The sequence below is a fragment of the Baudoinia panamericana genome (assembly GCF_000338955.1).
Source record: "Baudoinia panamericana UAMH 10762 unplaced genomic scaffold BAUCOscaffold_3, whole genome shotgun sequence".
NCBI lineage: Eukaryota > Fungi > Ascomycota > Dothideomycetes > Mycosphaerellales > Teratosphaeriaceae > Baudoinia > Baudoinia panamericana.
In genome coordinates this window covers 718,303-732,901 of record NW_006911259.1, presented here as the reverse complement: position 1 = coordinate 732,901, position 14,599 = coordinate 718,303, and the positions used below count along the sequence as shown (strand labels likewise).

Genomic DNA, 14,599 nt, shown 5'->3' with positions numbered 1-14,599 from the left:
GATCACATCATCATTGCGAGGAAGCAACTGACGGCAGTTTCGCATGTGAACGCGACGCACAGACTCCGGTCGAGCGGGCAGATCCGCCGCTCGGCGCGCATTGGCCCGCCGCCATGTTTACTCACCCTAAACATTGCGTCGTCAAGCGAAGACCATATGGACGGATTTCTCTATACCAATTCTTTCTTTTGGATTGCTGGATGCAGGATGCAGAACAAGCTTGATGTCAGCGCAGATCAACAAGTCCATTGCCACTATGGAACGTCCCCCTTCTCAACTCGAGAACGCTCGAACAAGCGGCCTGAAACAACCCACCCGACTGCCAGCAGCGATATCGAATGCTGGCAGATTACTACTCGAGACCAGCCAAAGCGACCTCAACACGCGCAATGGGACCGCTGCAACAACTATGGGCCCGCCAGCCATTCCCACCAAGCATAAGATGTTCGGCCTCCCAGAGCCACCAATGAAGCGCAAAACGTTGATTGAGCGCGGAGGCGAACCTCTTCAGCCTTTACGATCGCATATGCCACAATCCATCAAGCATGGCATCGCACGGCCGCTCTCTGCCGTCCAGAGTGGCCGCAGCGGATCATCATTGGCGTCATCCTTCCCCACCACGAATGGTTCGCGCTTTGACACGCGCCAAAGCCGCGAGACAATGACGGACGACCAAGACAATGATGCCGAGACAGGTGTCATGAGCAAGCGAAAAGGTACACCTATCCTGTCCCTCCGCTCTATATCCATCCGCAAGACACGTACCCACGGAAACCTACGACAAGCCTACCAACGCAAGCGAAGTGACGCCGAGGGCAGCAGCTCAGCAACCGAGCCGATATCCTCTCGTCACGCCTCTGACAGCTCAACCAGATCAGAGAGCACGTACAACCAACCCCAACGCACTATATCAATCACATCGGTTTTTGCCGAGCTTTCTCTTTCTCCCAAGCCCCGTCTACCGTCAGCAAACAAGCATCGGCCCTCCCTTGAGCGAATCAAGGAGGAGATGTCACCTTCTAAAATTCCCAGGTTCTCCTGCACCCCTACCCTTCGCAAAGCACAGTCCTCACGCACTCTACATACACCCTCCCCCGTCAAGCACAAATCTTCTGTTAATGGTTTGCACACGCCTCATACGAGCGCAAGACCGCGAGAGGCGATGCCTGTGTTTTTGACGAAAGAATCGCTTACACCTGTGCTACCAGCTTGGGACACGAAAGGCAGGCTCGAGGACATGGAGCAGTATTTCATAGCGCTTAAGTCCGAGGTCCAAGCCGCTCAATCTTCGAAAACTTCGCTGGACGAGTCCTTGGCGCTGTACAAGAGCAGATGTACGTACTTCCGCGCATCGATCAGTGCACACCTCAGCTGACATCTAGCACAGTGCAAGAGGTTACTGCGGAGAACCAGGAGCTCTCGGCACGCAACCGCACCTTAACCGCTGATGTCGAGCGAGCACGTAACGACCTTCACACCACAACGACCGACTTTACCCATGCACGTCGCGACCATGAGCGTGCCATCCAGGATCTAGAGACACGTCATGACCGAGAGCTTGCAAGCGTCTCGCAGAAACTTGAAAAGGAGGTGGAGCTCGTAAGTAGAGAGCGCGAAAGGGATGCGGATCGCTTCAGGCGGGAGATGGATGAGGCGAAGCAGCAGTGGAGGCGGCAGAAAGATGATGAGACGGCTGGCTTGACGACGGCACATTGGGATGAGTTAGCGCAGTTGAAAGCAGACCACGGAACGGAGACTGCGGCATTGCAAAGACAGGTGGACGAACTACGACTGGCTGGAGAAAGCCGCGCGACGGAGTCAGCGGGTGAGGTTCAAAATCTACGTGATACGATTATGAATCTCGAAAATCAGCTTCAGTCAGCCAATGTTGTGGCGGAAAGTCTGCGTACGCGCATTGCTGCCGACGAAGCTAGATATGCAGCCCTGGAGCAGGAGAAGGCAGCCCTCGTCTCGAAAACGCACTTTCTGGAAGGCAATCAGGAAGCGCAGAGTCTGGAGTTCACGACCATGAGCCAGAAGCTGCAGGACGCCATAGATGCCAAAGACGCTACGCTAACTACACTCCGCAAGGAGGAAATGCTGCGACGGAAGCTGAACGCTACGATCTTGGAACTTCGAGGCAATATAAGAGTGTTTGCGCGCACTCGGCCGCTTCTTCAGGGAGAAGAGGAGCCGGCAAAGGTGGACTATCCGGATGTGGATGCGCTTGACGGAGGCAAGGAGATGGTGGTTCACGCACCGACGACGCTGTCTGCGACTGGCAAAGAGCGTAACGAGAAGCACAACTATGCCTTCGACCGCGTATTCGGACCTTGCTCGGCCAACGATCAAGTCTTTGCGGACTGCCGCGATTTGATCCAGAGCGTTGTGGACGGCTACAACGTTTCCATCTTGTCATACGGACAAACCGGAAGTGGCAAGACGTACGGAATGTCTGGACCGGATGGCATTATACCCTCTTCCATTGCACTGCTGTTGTCGGAAATGCAGCGCTTACTGGAGAAGGGATGGGAGTATGCGGTTGAAGCGTCGTTCGTGGAAGTGTACAATGAGACGATTAACGACCTGCTTGGAGATGCAAAGTCTTGGGATGAAGGGGAAGATCTCGGCGCCAGCATAAGAGGGAAGAGGAAGGAGAAGCACGAGATTCACCACGATGCCATCACTGGCAGAACGACGGTCACCAACCTGTCTTCAGTCATGCTGTGGCCGCCGCCAGAGAATGACGGGCAATGGCCTCCTGCTGCACCAACAGGCTCGCAGCCGGCCGATCTGGGGACCTCTTACACTGAGAAAGCTGTGCAGCAGCTGCTCGATACGGCGGCCAAGAATCGCCGCGTCGCAGCCACCAAGTCGAATGAACGCAGCTCGCGTTCGCACAGTATCTTCATGCTAACACTGCATGGCCGCTGTGCAGCAACAAACGCGAGCAGCGAGGGCGTGCTCAACCTCGTGGACTTGGCCGGCAGTGAGCGCTTGAAGCAGTCCGGCGCAGAGGGCAGTCGTGCAAAGGAGACAGCTGCGATCAACAAGTCACTTTCTTCTCTTGGAGATGTCATTGCCGCTTTGGGTAATAAGAAGGGTGATGACAGTCACGTTCCGTATCGGAATAGCAAGGTATGTAACCCCAGAGCTAAGCGAAGAGGAGAAGCTGACTGATGGTATGTGTAGTTGACTTACCTGCTGCAATCTTCTCTTGGCGGTACTGCGGCGAACGGCAAGAGCAGCCGAACACTGATGTTGTTGCACCTGTCGCCCTTGCAGGCGCATTGGCAAGAGAGCAGGAGTAGCCTGCTGTTTGGAAGCAAAGTGCAGGGCACACACATTGGTGCGGCAAAGAAGCGGTAGACCAGCTCTTTGCCCATCCAGGGGCGACGACAATGACAACCAGGTCGCCTGGTCTTGCTCGTTGGAGAGTATGTACAGACTATGTACGAGTTGGCATCCGTTGCAACCCTCAAACTTCTTCGAAGAAGGCAAAAGCGTGCAATCGGTAGAAGAGGCAGGTAACATGCATTGCTTCGTGCTCGGTGCTTGACGAGAAGCCATGTCACACATGCCTCGAACCAAGTGCTGCCTGAAGTCGCCGCGCGTTCCAGAACCTTCACGTGATCCGGGAGCGGCCGGGCAAACGGGCGCGAAGCCATCAACTACTGCACCACTTTCGACAAACATAGACAATGACAATGATTGAACCGCGAGCACAGCACGGCAGCTCGCTTCACAGATTTGCACGTCACATTCTTAACGACCGCTCCGAAGCATGTTCGCAGATCCCCTCCCTGCAAAGTATTGATGGCCACGACCAGGAAACATAGCGCTCTCGGCCAGCACACATGGCTCGGCACCAGGGTTGGAGTCGAGAACGAGTAACGCGTCAACAGGACTCCATTCTCAAGCCGTATAGTAGCGAACACTCCCGTGCTTCACGCGGCAGATGAATTACAGATCATCTTCGTCGAGCCGTACTACGAACAATGCATAGTGATGCTGCTCGCTTGCCTCAGCCCTAGGCGGCACTGCTACCGCTGCCTCGTCTCTATCAGGCTGCTTGTGGTAAGGTGATGCGATGCGCAGTGTGCTGACCGCACAAGTACCTCAGCTCTGTGTACATTGTGCTGAAGCTGTGCCATTGGCGGCGGCGCACGATCCTGACATGCATGGGCACGCCAAGGCCGCAGAAGCTGCAGCGTGTGCTTGACCGGTTCACACAGCCAACACAGCTGCGTGGAGTGCTGCAACAAAATACAAAGGTACAATGGCGGTATGCCCGGATGTTAACTTCGCCGCATGTGTAAGTAAGCACGGCCTTTTTCTGTCACGACTATACTTTGCTTCTTCGATCCGCATCCGCATCCGCATTGTTCCTCGCTTGCCAGGTGCCATCCAGACGTTTATAGAAAAGCTTGCGGACATGGAACTTGATCAAATTGTTCTCGAGCGTGTCGTAACAGCCAATGCGACCTTGACCGCTTACAAGACCTTCGATCGACACTATGACAAGGAAGCCATTACATTCACCATCGTAGCTGCGATCACGGTATACAATGTCTCGGAACCTATTCTGCTGATCCTGACGACCTTCAAACGCTTCCGTGGACTCTACTTTTGTGTCTATGGCGCCCGAAACGTCCGGTGTCTTCTTCTACGCCCTCGGCAGCATGATCAGCTACTATGAGTTCGCTTCGAAGCTAACCGGCTTGATGCTCAAGTCTCTGGCTGGCCGCTATGATCATCGGATAAAGCCTTGTGTTGCACTCGAGACTCGGCGTGCTCTTTGGAGGAGAGTATGGCAGGATCAAGGATGGCATGTGGTGGATGATCGTTATTGATGCGATCGTGAACCATCCATTAACTATCAGTAAGCTTTAGATTGTGCATCAGAGACGCACTAATGACTGACCGCTGATGTTACGATCCTGAGTTTCGGCAATGCATACGCCTCACCGCGCCATACTTGGAACCGCGCTTCCAACATTCAGCATGAGTTCGGCCGCGCCTAGTCCGCTGAACAGAAGTGTATCTTATCTGGCCTCTCCATCTGGAGGGTGTCGGCTTTCTTGAAGTATTACGTGATCCTCAATGACAAGAGACGCCTCCTATTGGTGATGTGGCAGCTGATTGCTATCTACTTGGTGATTGAAGGCTTGGCTGTTCATGTGCTTCACGCTGAATTTTACGCCGCGGTACGTCTATGGTAGGGATGATATCTTGCAGATCGCAGCTAACAAGTCATAGCACGCGGTCCGACAAATGGTCAAGGACGCGGTCTATAGCTTTTTGCTTAAGCTTGAATTCGCGCCACTCAGCCGGCTTTTGTGACGTAACTTCTGGGAGCCGAAGCACCGCAAGTTCATACGCGAAGAAGAGTCACTTGAAAGCTGCTGTGGACGGTCAAGAGCCTGCGGCAAAGCAGTGCAAGCTTTCCAGTCCGATCAAAGCCAAGGACCACTCTGAGGCCAGCTCGCGCGATGTAGAGTGAGGTCGAGAATCAGAGGTCACTATCGCGACGGCTGCAGAAACGTAAGCAACGAAGAATGCCAGAGAAGCCCAAGAAGTTAGCGTAACCAGCTGGAGGATGATTCGTACGCAGGTGCACTGAGCAAGGCCACCCAATAAGCATGGTAGCGGAGGTTGCTAAGGCTGTTGGCTGAGCTGGGTGTGAGAAGTGGGTCAACAAGACCGTCGTAGCGCCCGAGGAGAATATTACAGCTGTCCGTTGTTGTCAATATGGTATATGGCGGAGCGTAACTTGACAACCAGCAGCAAGCTTGCTGGACTGGAAGTACACCGAAGGCACACCTCGGGAGGCTGCGCTCGTTGACTATGCTGAGACCCTCTTAGGAGCTGGTGGCCGTGGCCCTTCAACAAACAACAGACGGGCCAGCCGCCGTCCATTGCTCATGTCCCGCCTCGGAGGACACGGCGATGGGTCTCGAGAGGCGGGTGGAGGGTGAAAGACACAGCGGTTGGCATGAGAAGGATAGAGCTGGACGCTCAGCGCGTCGGAGAGCGTCTTCTTCAACCAGCAAACCCAAGCAGTCGTGTCGAAGGGGATGAAGGTCTATCAAACGTCACGTTGATCCTTTACGTAGCAATCAACTAAATTGCATATGAGAGATCGAGACATCACCTCACTCACGATGCCTTCCGAATGCCTGTTAAGCGGAAAAGTCCGGTGCCGAGCAATGGCGATGGTTTAAGCGGGGTTCAGTGCGTGGGTGGCTGCTGGATAGCGGAGCAAGCTAAGCTGCAGCAGCCGCTTGCTTGTCTCTGCCGCATATGCGTTGCGTTGCGTATGGCTGTCGGGCCTTTTGCGACAGCAACCATGCTTTGTCCTTTCGCATCTCATATCTTATGAACCTCCTTGTCCTACGCAGCGAGCTGTCACGACGACCTGACCAAAGATTGAGCCTGAGTATCTAGGGTGGGTGCTTACGAGCTAGCAGACCGACCAACAGCATTCCACACTCATCCTCGGAGCAACGCCCTTTTTAGCAGCATCGCACGCCGCCTCTCAGAAGCCGAGAAGTTGAAGGGATCCAACAGAAGCCTGCTACAGCAGCAACGTGTGATACTACACCAGCCTTGAATAAGCTTTATCCGCTGACCATTGCCCTGGATCGGCCGAGTGGTTGGGCAGGTCGCATCGCCATTGTTTGGCACCTCACAAACCCGCATAGCGTGATCACGAGCGTGGTCTGAGAAACGCAAGGGTGGAGATCAGCTCCTTCGGCACACCTCAGAGTCACCGCGTAGCAAACGAAGAGCAACCCGGAAGGCGTAGCATATTGCGTCACACTATCAAGACGAGAAGCATCCCCTCAAATTCGCTCTTAGATTACCCTTCCAGCAACTCCACACGCTTACAGATCTCGCTCTCCGTGACATCGCTCCTAGCTTGCGCCTGCTAGCAACACCCACTTCACCAGCGATCAGCAAGCACTGCGTTGCCCAGCATTCCTCGGAGCTACACGCCCGCCAACTTGCTCCCAGTGAAGCGCCACCTCTCACCAGATCTCTCCATGCCGACCCTCGGCTTCCTCAAGAAGAAACGTACAAAGGACTCGCAAGGGTCCGACTCCGCAGCGCCCACCTCGCCCGTCGCGGACAAGGCACAGCACGCTGCGGGCTCACCTCTCACACCAACCATCTCAAAAGGTAGCACTCTGTTTACCGAGCCAGAGTCCACGTTCAACGCCAAGTCTACACCTGCAAACTCCGCGCCGTCAAGTTCTGGCGGCGACGCGAGCAAACAGCAGCAGCAGCAGCAGGACACGCCAACGGGTATGAACGCTCAAGCGGCCGGACAGCTGCAAGGGCAGAACCCGACCGCGAACACGCAGAATGTACCCTCGATCCAGCACCTGATAAATCAGCCGCAGTATGGCGGCAACTCACAACCGCACGACTCCGGCTACTCCAGCACCACCGACGGCAGTACCGGTCAGAACGTGCCCATGCTTAACCTACCTCAGCAGAAGCCAGTCGGAAATGCAGTGAGAGAGACGAAAGGAAAGTATACACTCAGTGACTTTCAGATCAGCCGCACGCTAGGCACTGGATCTTTCGGTAGAGTGCATCTAGTGCAGAGCAAGCACAACCAGCGGTACTATGCCGTGAAGGTGCTCAAGAAGGCGCAGGTTGTGAAGATGAAGCAGGTCGAGCACACGAACGACGAACGGCGAATGCTTCAACGATGTAAGCATCCGTTCCTGATTACGCTATGGGGTACATGGCAAGACAGCAAGAACTTGTATATGGTCATGGACTTCATTGAGGGTGGCGAGCTGTTCAGTCTGCTGCGTAAAAGTCAGGTGTGTTCGCTTTCTCCCTCTAACAAGTAGTTACCACTCTGATGAAGCGGCAGCGCTTTCCAAATCCAGTAGCCAAGTTTTATGCTGCCGAAGTCACACTAGCGCTGGACTACCTACACAGCATGAATATCATATACCGCGATCTCAAGCCAGAGAATCTGTTACTTGACCGACACGGACATCTCAAGATCACCGACTTCGGCTTCGCGAAGGAGGTACCCGACATCACCTGGACTCTCTGCGGTACACCCGACTACCTCGCGCCAGAAGTCGTAAGCAGCAAAGGCTACAATAAATCGGTCGACTGGTGGAGTCTTGGTATCCTCATCTTCGAGATGTTGGCTGGCTTCACACCCTTCTGGGATTCCGGCTCGCCACTCAAGATCTACGAGAACATCTTGAAAGGGCGCGTGAAGTACCCACCGTACATTCATCCAGATGCACAGGATCTGCTCAGCAAGCTCATCACGTCCGACTTGACGAAGCGACTGGGTAACTTGCATGGCGGCAGCAAGGACGTCATGACGCACCCTTGGTTCGCGGAGGTGACGTGGGATCGGTTGGCGAAGAAGGATATTGATGCACCGTATGTGCCGCCGGTGAGGGCTGGCGTCGGTGATGCGAGTTTGTTTGACAAGTATCCGGAGGAAACGGAGGCTTACGGTGCGGCTGGTGACGATGCGTAAGTGATTGCCTGTGCTGGATGATGCGGTGTCACATACTGACAATATTGTCGCAGATACGGCAAGCTGTTCCCAGATTTCTAGGGAGCACTGGTCCACAATGAAGGCGTTCGTCTATGCCTGTCCTTCAATCGGGATACTGGATTGCACGATTCAACGCCGGAGGAAGTGCCTGGAGGCGACACGGAGCGCATGTTAGAGAGGCAGAGATGTGATGGGCAACCAGTCGACCTGGGCCGTGGAGGACGTTGCATTTGCAAAAAGCGAATAGGTAACCTGTGTGGGGCAAGCGTTGGGTAGCGTACTGTATTGGCAGGATCCGTACATCTACGTCTTACTATGCCGAAGTAGTATCGTATGCACGCTTGTACGAATGCCTTTACCAAGATCAACTGACTCGACCAGATTCCGCCTTTTTTGCAACCATGTCAAAGGACATATCCAATGGGGGCCAAACGTAGTATACAAGAGAAGATAAGTCAACACTGGACTTCGTCGGTATTGTGCGTGGTCCGCAGTTCGTGTCAGCCTGACAAATGTCTTGCTTATCTCGCCGGTTACACTGGCAGCTGCACAGCGTCAGCCGAGGACTTATACGGGACCCAAGGCAGCATACCAACAGTGCAGCCTTGCAGTCACGCAACGTCCAGAGGCAATGGATCACCAGCATCCTTATTCCAGGCCTTCAGAGTGCCACGCAATTCAGTATGCAACATCGTAGATATCATGCAAGCCATGATTCAACCTCCCAGCCTGGATGCTCTGTCGATGTCACATCGACAATTGACCAGCAAGATATGCAGAACCAGCTGCTTATCCTTTACAAGGGCGATCCGAGTGCGACAGGGACCAGACCAGCGTTATAGCTTGCCATTCGTTGTCGTATCTGTTGAAGCGTCCGGTGTGCTTGATCTGATATACATGGGCAACCAACTCAACGAGGTGTCAAACACAACCGAGCGCATCTCAGCAACCGTGACGGCACATGCACCCTGTCACCCGTTTACATGGTGCCGGTGGTGCTGCCAGATTGGTGTAGATTTGTGATAAACTATTGGAACAGGGCACAGAACAGGGTGGATCAGCAGACAGAACTGGATTGGTTTAGAAGCCTTGTCATGCCGGTCTTACTGCATACGGTGGACCGTCAGAGCATTCAGCATGAGGCCGAATCTTGAACTGGCGTGAAAATGGTGGCGTAGGACGGACAGGCATGTGGCCACAGATATTTCGCCTGCAACCCCGGTGGTTGCACGCTACTCATAGTAAGCTTTGAAATTGGAATGGGATATTAAGGATCCGTACCATGTGCGCTATCGCTTGTTGAGAGTGTGCAAAGCCCTCCCCCTCCTCGATGTCCCCGGAGTGCGCTGACGCGCATGCACAGCTCCTCTTCTTCCACTCATGCTCTCCATGCTTCCAACTCCCGACAGAAGATAGCTGGCATGTAGCTTGTAGGCTTGATACACTGCGTATTATGAGTGGAAAGACAAGCTGCGACGCAAGTTGCGCGCAGTGATTATCGGCGCACGTTGCCCACATAATCTTTGTTCCGGCAGCAAATGGATGATGTTTCATTGCTGGCCTTTCAATGCTGTTGATTCCTGAAGTTCTTCTTCTGGTAAAACAGATCCGTCCTCGAACTTCCCAGATTGATAATCTTAGGACATCCGTCCCTGTCCTTCTCTAATCGGGTACATTCGAAGCAATAGAATGCGTCACTGATGCCCTCCCCACCGCAGACGACGCACTTGTTTTGATAGTTGCCGAACGAGCATTCGTCGCAGATGCGCACCAGAGTCGTAGGGCGCACATATGAGTCGCAGACGGGGCATTTACCATCGCACTTGTCGCATAGCCGGCCGATGGCAATGCCGGACGTCTTGCGGCACATCACAAGATCGGGGTGATGGCGGGACATGTTGCCAATTTACTTGACTTGTATTATGTGCCTCTTCACCCAGCACTGCAGTCGCGAGTGTTGTACGGCTTCGACTGAACAAGGCATGACTAATGAGAGCCTTGAAACTGCGCTTTGGTTGGAAAATCCAGGAAGCCTGAGGTTGCACGTAGAAGCTGCGGATTACAAATTGTGGCGCACGGTTTCACGTGCACGTGACTTGTGTCCATAAATGTTTGGTTTCTGTCACTACAACTTCGACCGCATCTCTTTCGCCGCCCTTTCTCTCAACACGCGCTTAAGGATCTTGCCAGACGCATTCTTTGGTACCATATCAACGAAGACGATGCCGCCCTCCAACATCTTATAGCTTGCCAATAAACCTCGCATGTAGTTGTGTACCTCCTGCTCGCTCGGCCTATCGCCAGATCGGCGGACGAGGTATGCCCGAGGTAGTTCTGAGCCATGGCGGAGCGGATCGGGAACGCCAATGACTGCAGCATCGATGATATTGGGGTGCTCGAGCAGGACACCTTCCAGCTCTGGGGGCGTCACTTGGTTGGCGCGAACTTTGATGAGCTCCTAATGTCGTTGTCAGCGAAGTTAACAGAATATTCTTTCACATCACGTATACCTTTTTCCGGTCGACAATGTACCACAGCTTCGTCTTTCCATCACAGTAAGCGATATCGCCAGTATGGAAGTAGCCTTCGCTATCCCAATCCCTCCGATTTGCCTCCTCGTTCTCAAAGTACCCTCTGATGATAGTCGGTCCTCTAACACACAACTCACCACGCACATCGTAATCAGTGATATCCCGCCCGTCGTCATCGACCAGTTTTGCGTCAAGATTCGATAGAAACCTTCCGACACTGCCGGTGGTATCCGTCTCCGGGTAAGCGAAGCTGCACAACAGTCAGCTGATTCCAGTACAAGCTCATGAAAAAATGTACTTGCCGTGTTGCTATGCAAGATGTCTCAGTCATGCCCCAAACTTGCGTCAATGGCGCGTCAGAGCCAATGATCGCCTGCATTCGTGCCTGCGTCTTCTTGTCTAGCGGCGCGGCACCGACATTAGCAATGCGAACATATCTCATGCTGTACTTGTCCTTCAGTGGCGAGTTAATGGCCATGACCGCTACCGGCGGCACGAGCACCGCGTCCGTGATTTGGTAGTGCTCGTGCGCCCAGAACCACTTCTCAAGGTCGAACCGAGGCAGCACGTACGCAGCCTCGCCTGCGCGCAATGGCGTAGTGAAGGCAACCGGCGTAGTGGCAGCGTGAAACATCGGCAAGGCTACAAGACGGCGTGCACGAAAAGGCCGAGGCGTCGCTTCGTAAACCAGGGTGTGCTCAGCGATGAAGTTGTAGTGGCTCAAGGAAGCAGCCTTCGGCAATCCTGTAGTTCCAGATGAGAAAAGACGTGCCGCTTCCGTGTCTTTCGCCGTCTCCAGGTCGTTAAAGCGAACCCAGTCCAGCTCGCCATGTTGTAAGAGGTCGGACCACTGCATACCGACACCCGCCGGGACTTTCTCACCGTGCGGATTGAAGATAATAAGCCGGTCGTCACCAAGTCGAGCATCCTTCATGGCCTTCTTCACCGCGTCAAGTAATGCTTCCTCAGGCTGTACGAAGACCCACTGGACCTTGGCTGTGCGAAGGGTGTGCGCCAGCTCAAACGGCGTGTATGCGGGATTTGTCCCGGCAAAGATTCCGCCTGCTGCAATGACGCCTAAAAAGAACAGCGGATAATATACAGTGTTGAAGCTGTGGATGCACACACAATCTCCCTTACGTAGACCGAGCGCACGGAACCCGGAAGCAAGTTGACGGACTAACGACTTGGCTTGCCGGGCAGAGACAGAGTGTTGTTGAGGCTCCAGAGCGGAGATGTAGATGGGCGCATCCCAGTCATGCTTGTAGTCATCGAATGTCCAGGAAAGGATATCCTTTGTAGATATTGGATAATGTTCCTGGGCAAGGAAAGGCATCGTGACGCTTATAAACCAGGCACGACCGAACTCGCGGCAGGAAACAGACTTGTAGTGATTCACAGTCCGACGTGTTGGTGAGCCGACGTCCCCTTGGTAGGTGCGTTGCACAAGTACCGACAAACAGCTGATGATCGAGCACGGAAGCTGAATGTCGAAGCTCCGGCTATTTTAAATAGACACAGCTGGCGGAAGTAGTCTTCATCAGGTGTGAACTTCTTGTATGTCAAAGGATATGACGGCGCAGGCTTTGTATACAGATACCGCGGGATTGACACGCTTAGTGCTGACATTGTTATCGGTTCAGCTGCGGCGCGTCTGTTACCCCTACGAGCTGGGAAGGATCCCCGGCATGGTCGGGTATGCCGCGGGGATTGCCCACTGGCCCCCACAAACCCTGCAAGCTTTACGGAGTTGTGTGGAGGCTGAACCTCAGGCGAAAGCGGTCCACTCTGCCATGCGACGGTAAGGCATGCTTGATTGCTAGAGAGCCTTACAGACCTCTGCTATCGTGCGCGCTTGTGTTTGATCTCCATATGCGATGGGCTTCCGTAAGATCAGTACCGTACCGCTTTCGGAAACCGTTAGGTAGCCTCCAGTAGAGCGTCCTCTCCATGGACAAGAGCAGGCGGGCGTTGTCCACATATGCTCCAAATTACAGCCGCAAGAACCGAGTATAAGGAATTTTAAGGCATCATTCTCACTTCAGTCTTCACGCCAGCCTTCTTTAGCCGGTCAAGATACGGTGCACCTAGCGTTGCCGGCGTCAAGAAGCCACCGCCGAGCTGATGCGCCAGAGTCTTATCGCGCGCGATGGTGATAGCGGCCTCAGCAACACATATCCCTGTAAGAGCATACATGCTACCCTCGAAACGCATGCGACACATTGCGCGCCTTGGGTCGTTTGGGTCCGAGGTGTCAGCGTAAGCGATAGCGCGCCATTCAATGCAGTCGTGCTTGGAAGCCCTACATGTGGTCAGCCCAGATCTGCAAACCAACAATCTCAGCATTGCAACTTACTCCTTGCTTGGACCCTCACCAGGCTGATACACAAAGAGCATGAGTAGCCACCGAACTGGTGGGACGGCGAGTGCGAGCAAGCCCAAGGCCATTGCTAGATGTATGCCAAACCCATACAAAGCATTTCCGATACGCTGGTAAGCATTGAATTGGAATTTAGAACCGTACAATTTCCCCTTATCATGCAAACCCCAAGAACGATGTACAATTGGCGTGTCGGAAGGACCTTGCAAGCTGTCTGTTAAGGTGCCAAGATCCGGGATATCTCGTACACCAGTAATCCTCTCTATCAGCGGCCTCGACCGCATTTGTAACGCTGATGGTTGCACCGGAGACATAGACCATGGGTTGCCAGTCTTCGCAAGGTGATTCAGACTATAGGAGTCGAACAGCGTCAGCACTGTGGCCAGAGTACCACCGCTCGGTACAGCATTGAGCTCCCACGTCGTTTGAACAAGCTCTGCGACGCCAACGTTGAGCGCTTGCCTTACATGCGTAACGAGACTCCAAGCCATCAGGTCACTAGGAGCGCTTTCGACCCCGTTCTGTGGGATGATGATAGCACCAGTCTGCCTTGCCACACTACTGTACTTCTGGATCATGTCATAGACCCACGGTATCTCGCCTGTGACGTCGAGGTAGTGTGTCCCTGTGGTTGCACAGGCTTCTATCACCACCTCGCCATACTTGTGGTACGGTCCTACGGTAGTAATGAGGACTTTGGTCTTGTTCGCAAGAGCGACCAGATTATCCTTCTCAAGGCTAGCGGTCTCGATGGCTGGTGGCGGCCTATCCGGATTCAGATGTTTGAGATCAGCAACGAGCCGTTGAAGTTTGGTTTCAGATCTCCCAGCCACCGCCCACCTGAAGTCAGTTGGTAGAGAGGACTGGATATGCTCGCATGTGTATCTTCCAGTGTATCCCGTAGCCCCGAAGACAATGCATTCATACTGCTGCGTGGATTGATGGTCCATGGTGGCCAAGGTCCGAGCATCAGGAGGATCTTGGCGAGGATCGTCCGGTTTCTCCAATGAGAAGGCCTACTTACCTACCTTTCCATGTCTCGCCTTACCACAGTGCTATCCTTTGACAGACTACAAGTCTGGTTATTGTTGCTCTAATTTAGCCTCGGTTCGTGGTTGGCCATGTAATCTGGTGGTGACAATT

The 14,599-nt window shown here is 53.8% G+C and overlaps 7 protein-coding genes across 7 annotated transcripts; 4 read left to right on the top strand and 3 right to left on the bottom strand.

The window, feature by feature from the left end:
* Nucleotides 1-1,162: 1,162 nt before the first annotated feature.
* BAUCODRAFT_65749 (uncharacterized protein) lies at nucleotides 1,163-3,369 on the top strand (the record flags this gene model as incomplete). Its single annotated transcript, XM_007675576.1, has 3 exons — nucleotides 1,163-1,334; nucleotides 1,388-3,138; nucleotides 3,193-3,369. 3 exons carry the CDS (start codon nucleotides 1,163-1,165, stop codon nucleotides 3,367-3,369), a joined length of 2,100 nt encoding a protein of 699 aa, XP_007673766.1.
* Nucleotides 3,370-3,824: 455 nt separating this feature from the next.
* Nucleotides 3,825-4,970, top strand: BAUCODRAFT_384618 (uncharacterized protein). Its single transcript, XM_007675821.1, has 2 exons — nucleotides 3,825-4,882; nucleotides 4,946-4,970. The coding sequence occupies exon 1, from the start codon at nucleotides 4,280-4,282 to the stop codon at nucleotides 4,697-4,699; it is 420 nt and encodes a 139-aa protein (XP_007674011.1). The 5' UTR covers nucleotides 3,825-4,279; the 3' UTR covers nucleotides 4,700-4,882; nucleotides 4,946-4,970.
* Nucleotides 4,968-5,927, top strand: BAUCODRAFT_31186 (uncharacterized protein; the record flags this gene model as incomplete). The annotated part of the gene is made up of 1 exon (XM_007675344.1): nucleotides 4,968-5,927. A coding segment is annotated over exon 1 (274 nt), but the record flags the coding sequence as incomplete, so codon positions are not given.
* A 1,119-nt stretch (nucleotides 5,928-7,046) lies between these two features.
* Nucleotides 7,047-8,974, top strand: BAUCODRAFT_84800 (uncharacterized protein; the record flags this gene model as incomplete). Its single annotated transcript, XM_007675608.1, has 4 exons — nucleotides 7,047-7,213; nucleotides 7,274-7,838; nucleotides 7,892-8,520; nucleotides 8,578-8,974. The coding sequence occupies 4 exons, from the start codon at nucleotides 7,047-7,049 to the stop codon at nucleotides 8,603-8,605; spliced, it is 1,389 nt and encodes a 462-aa protein (XP_007673798.1). The 3' UTR covers nucleotides 8,606-8,974.
* Nucleotides 8,975-9,838: 864 nt separating this feature from the next.
* BAUCODRAFT_384840 (uncharacterized protein) lies at nucleotides 9,839-10,541 on the bottom strand. Its single transcript, XM_007675820.1, has one exon. The coding sequence runs from the start codon at nucleotides 10,440-10,442 to the stop codon at nucleotides 10,110-10,112; it is 333 nt and encodes a 110-aa protein (XP_007674010.1). The 5' UTR covers nucleotides 10,443-10,541; the 3' UTR covers nucleotides 9,839-10,109.
* Nucleotides 10,542-10,577: 36 nt separating this feature from the next.
* Nucleotides 10,578-12,412, bottom strand: BAUCODRAFT_84795 (uncharacterized protein; the record flags this gene model as incomplete). The annotated part of the gene is made up of 3 exons (XM_007675607.1): nucleotides 10,578-11,003; nucleotides 11,056-11,326; nucleotides 11,355-12,412. The coding sequence occupies 3 exons, from the start codon at nucleotides 12,410-12,412 to the stop codon at nucleotides 10,671-10,673; spliced, it is 1,662 nt and encodes a 553-aa protein (XP_007673797.1). The 3' UTR covers nucleotides 10,578-10,670.
* Nucleotides 12,413-13,098: 686 nt separating this feature from the next.
* On the bottom strand, nucleotides 13,099-14,565 carry BAUCODRAFT_103474 (uncharacterized protein; the record flags this gene model as incomplete). Its single annotated transcript, XM_007675819.1, has 2 exons — nucleotides 13,433-14,565; nucleotides 13,099-13,378 (listed from the first exon to the last, which is right to left on the bottom strand). The coding sequence occupies exons 1-2, from the start codon at nucleotides 14,404-14,406 to the stop codon at nucleotides 13,099-13,101; spliced, it is 1,254 nt and encodes a 417-aa protein (XP_007674009.1). The 5' UTR covers nucleotides 14,407-14,565.
* Between the last annotated feature and the right edge of the window lie 34 nt (nucleotides 14,566-14,599).

Excerpts from the sequence above, each read along its gene's own strand:
- BAUCODRAFT_384618 (XM_007675821.1), top strand. The coding sequence starts at position 4,280 with ATGGCGGTATGCCCGGATGTTAACTTCGCCGCATGTGTAAGTAAGCAC.
- BAUCODRAFT_384840 (XM_007675820.1), bottom strand. The coding sequence starts at position 10,442 with ATGTCCCGCCATCACCCCGATCTTGTGATGTGCCGCAAGACGTCCGGC.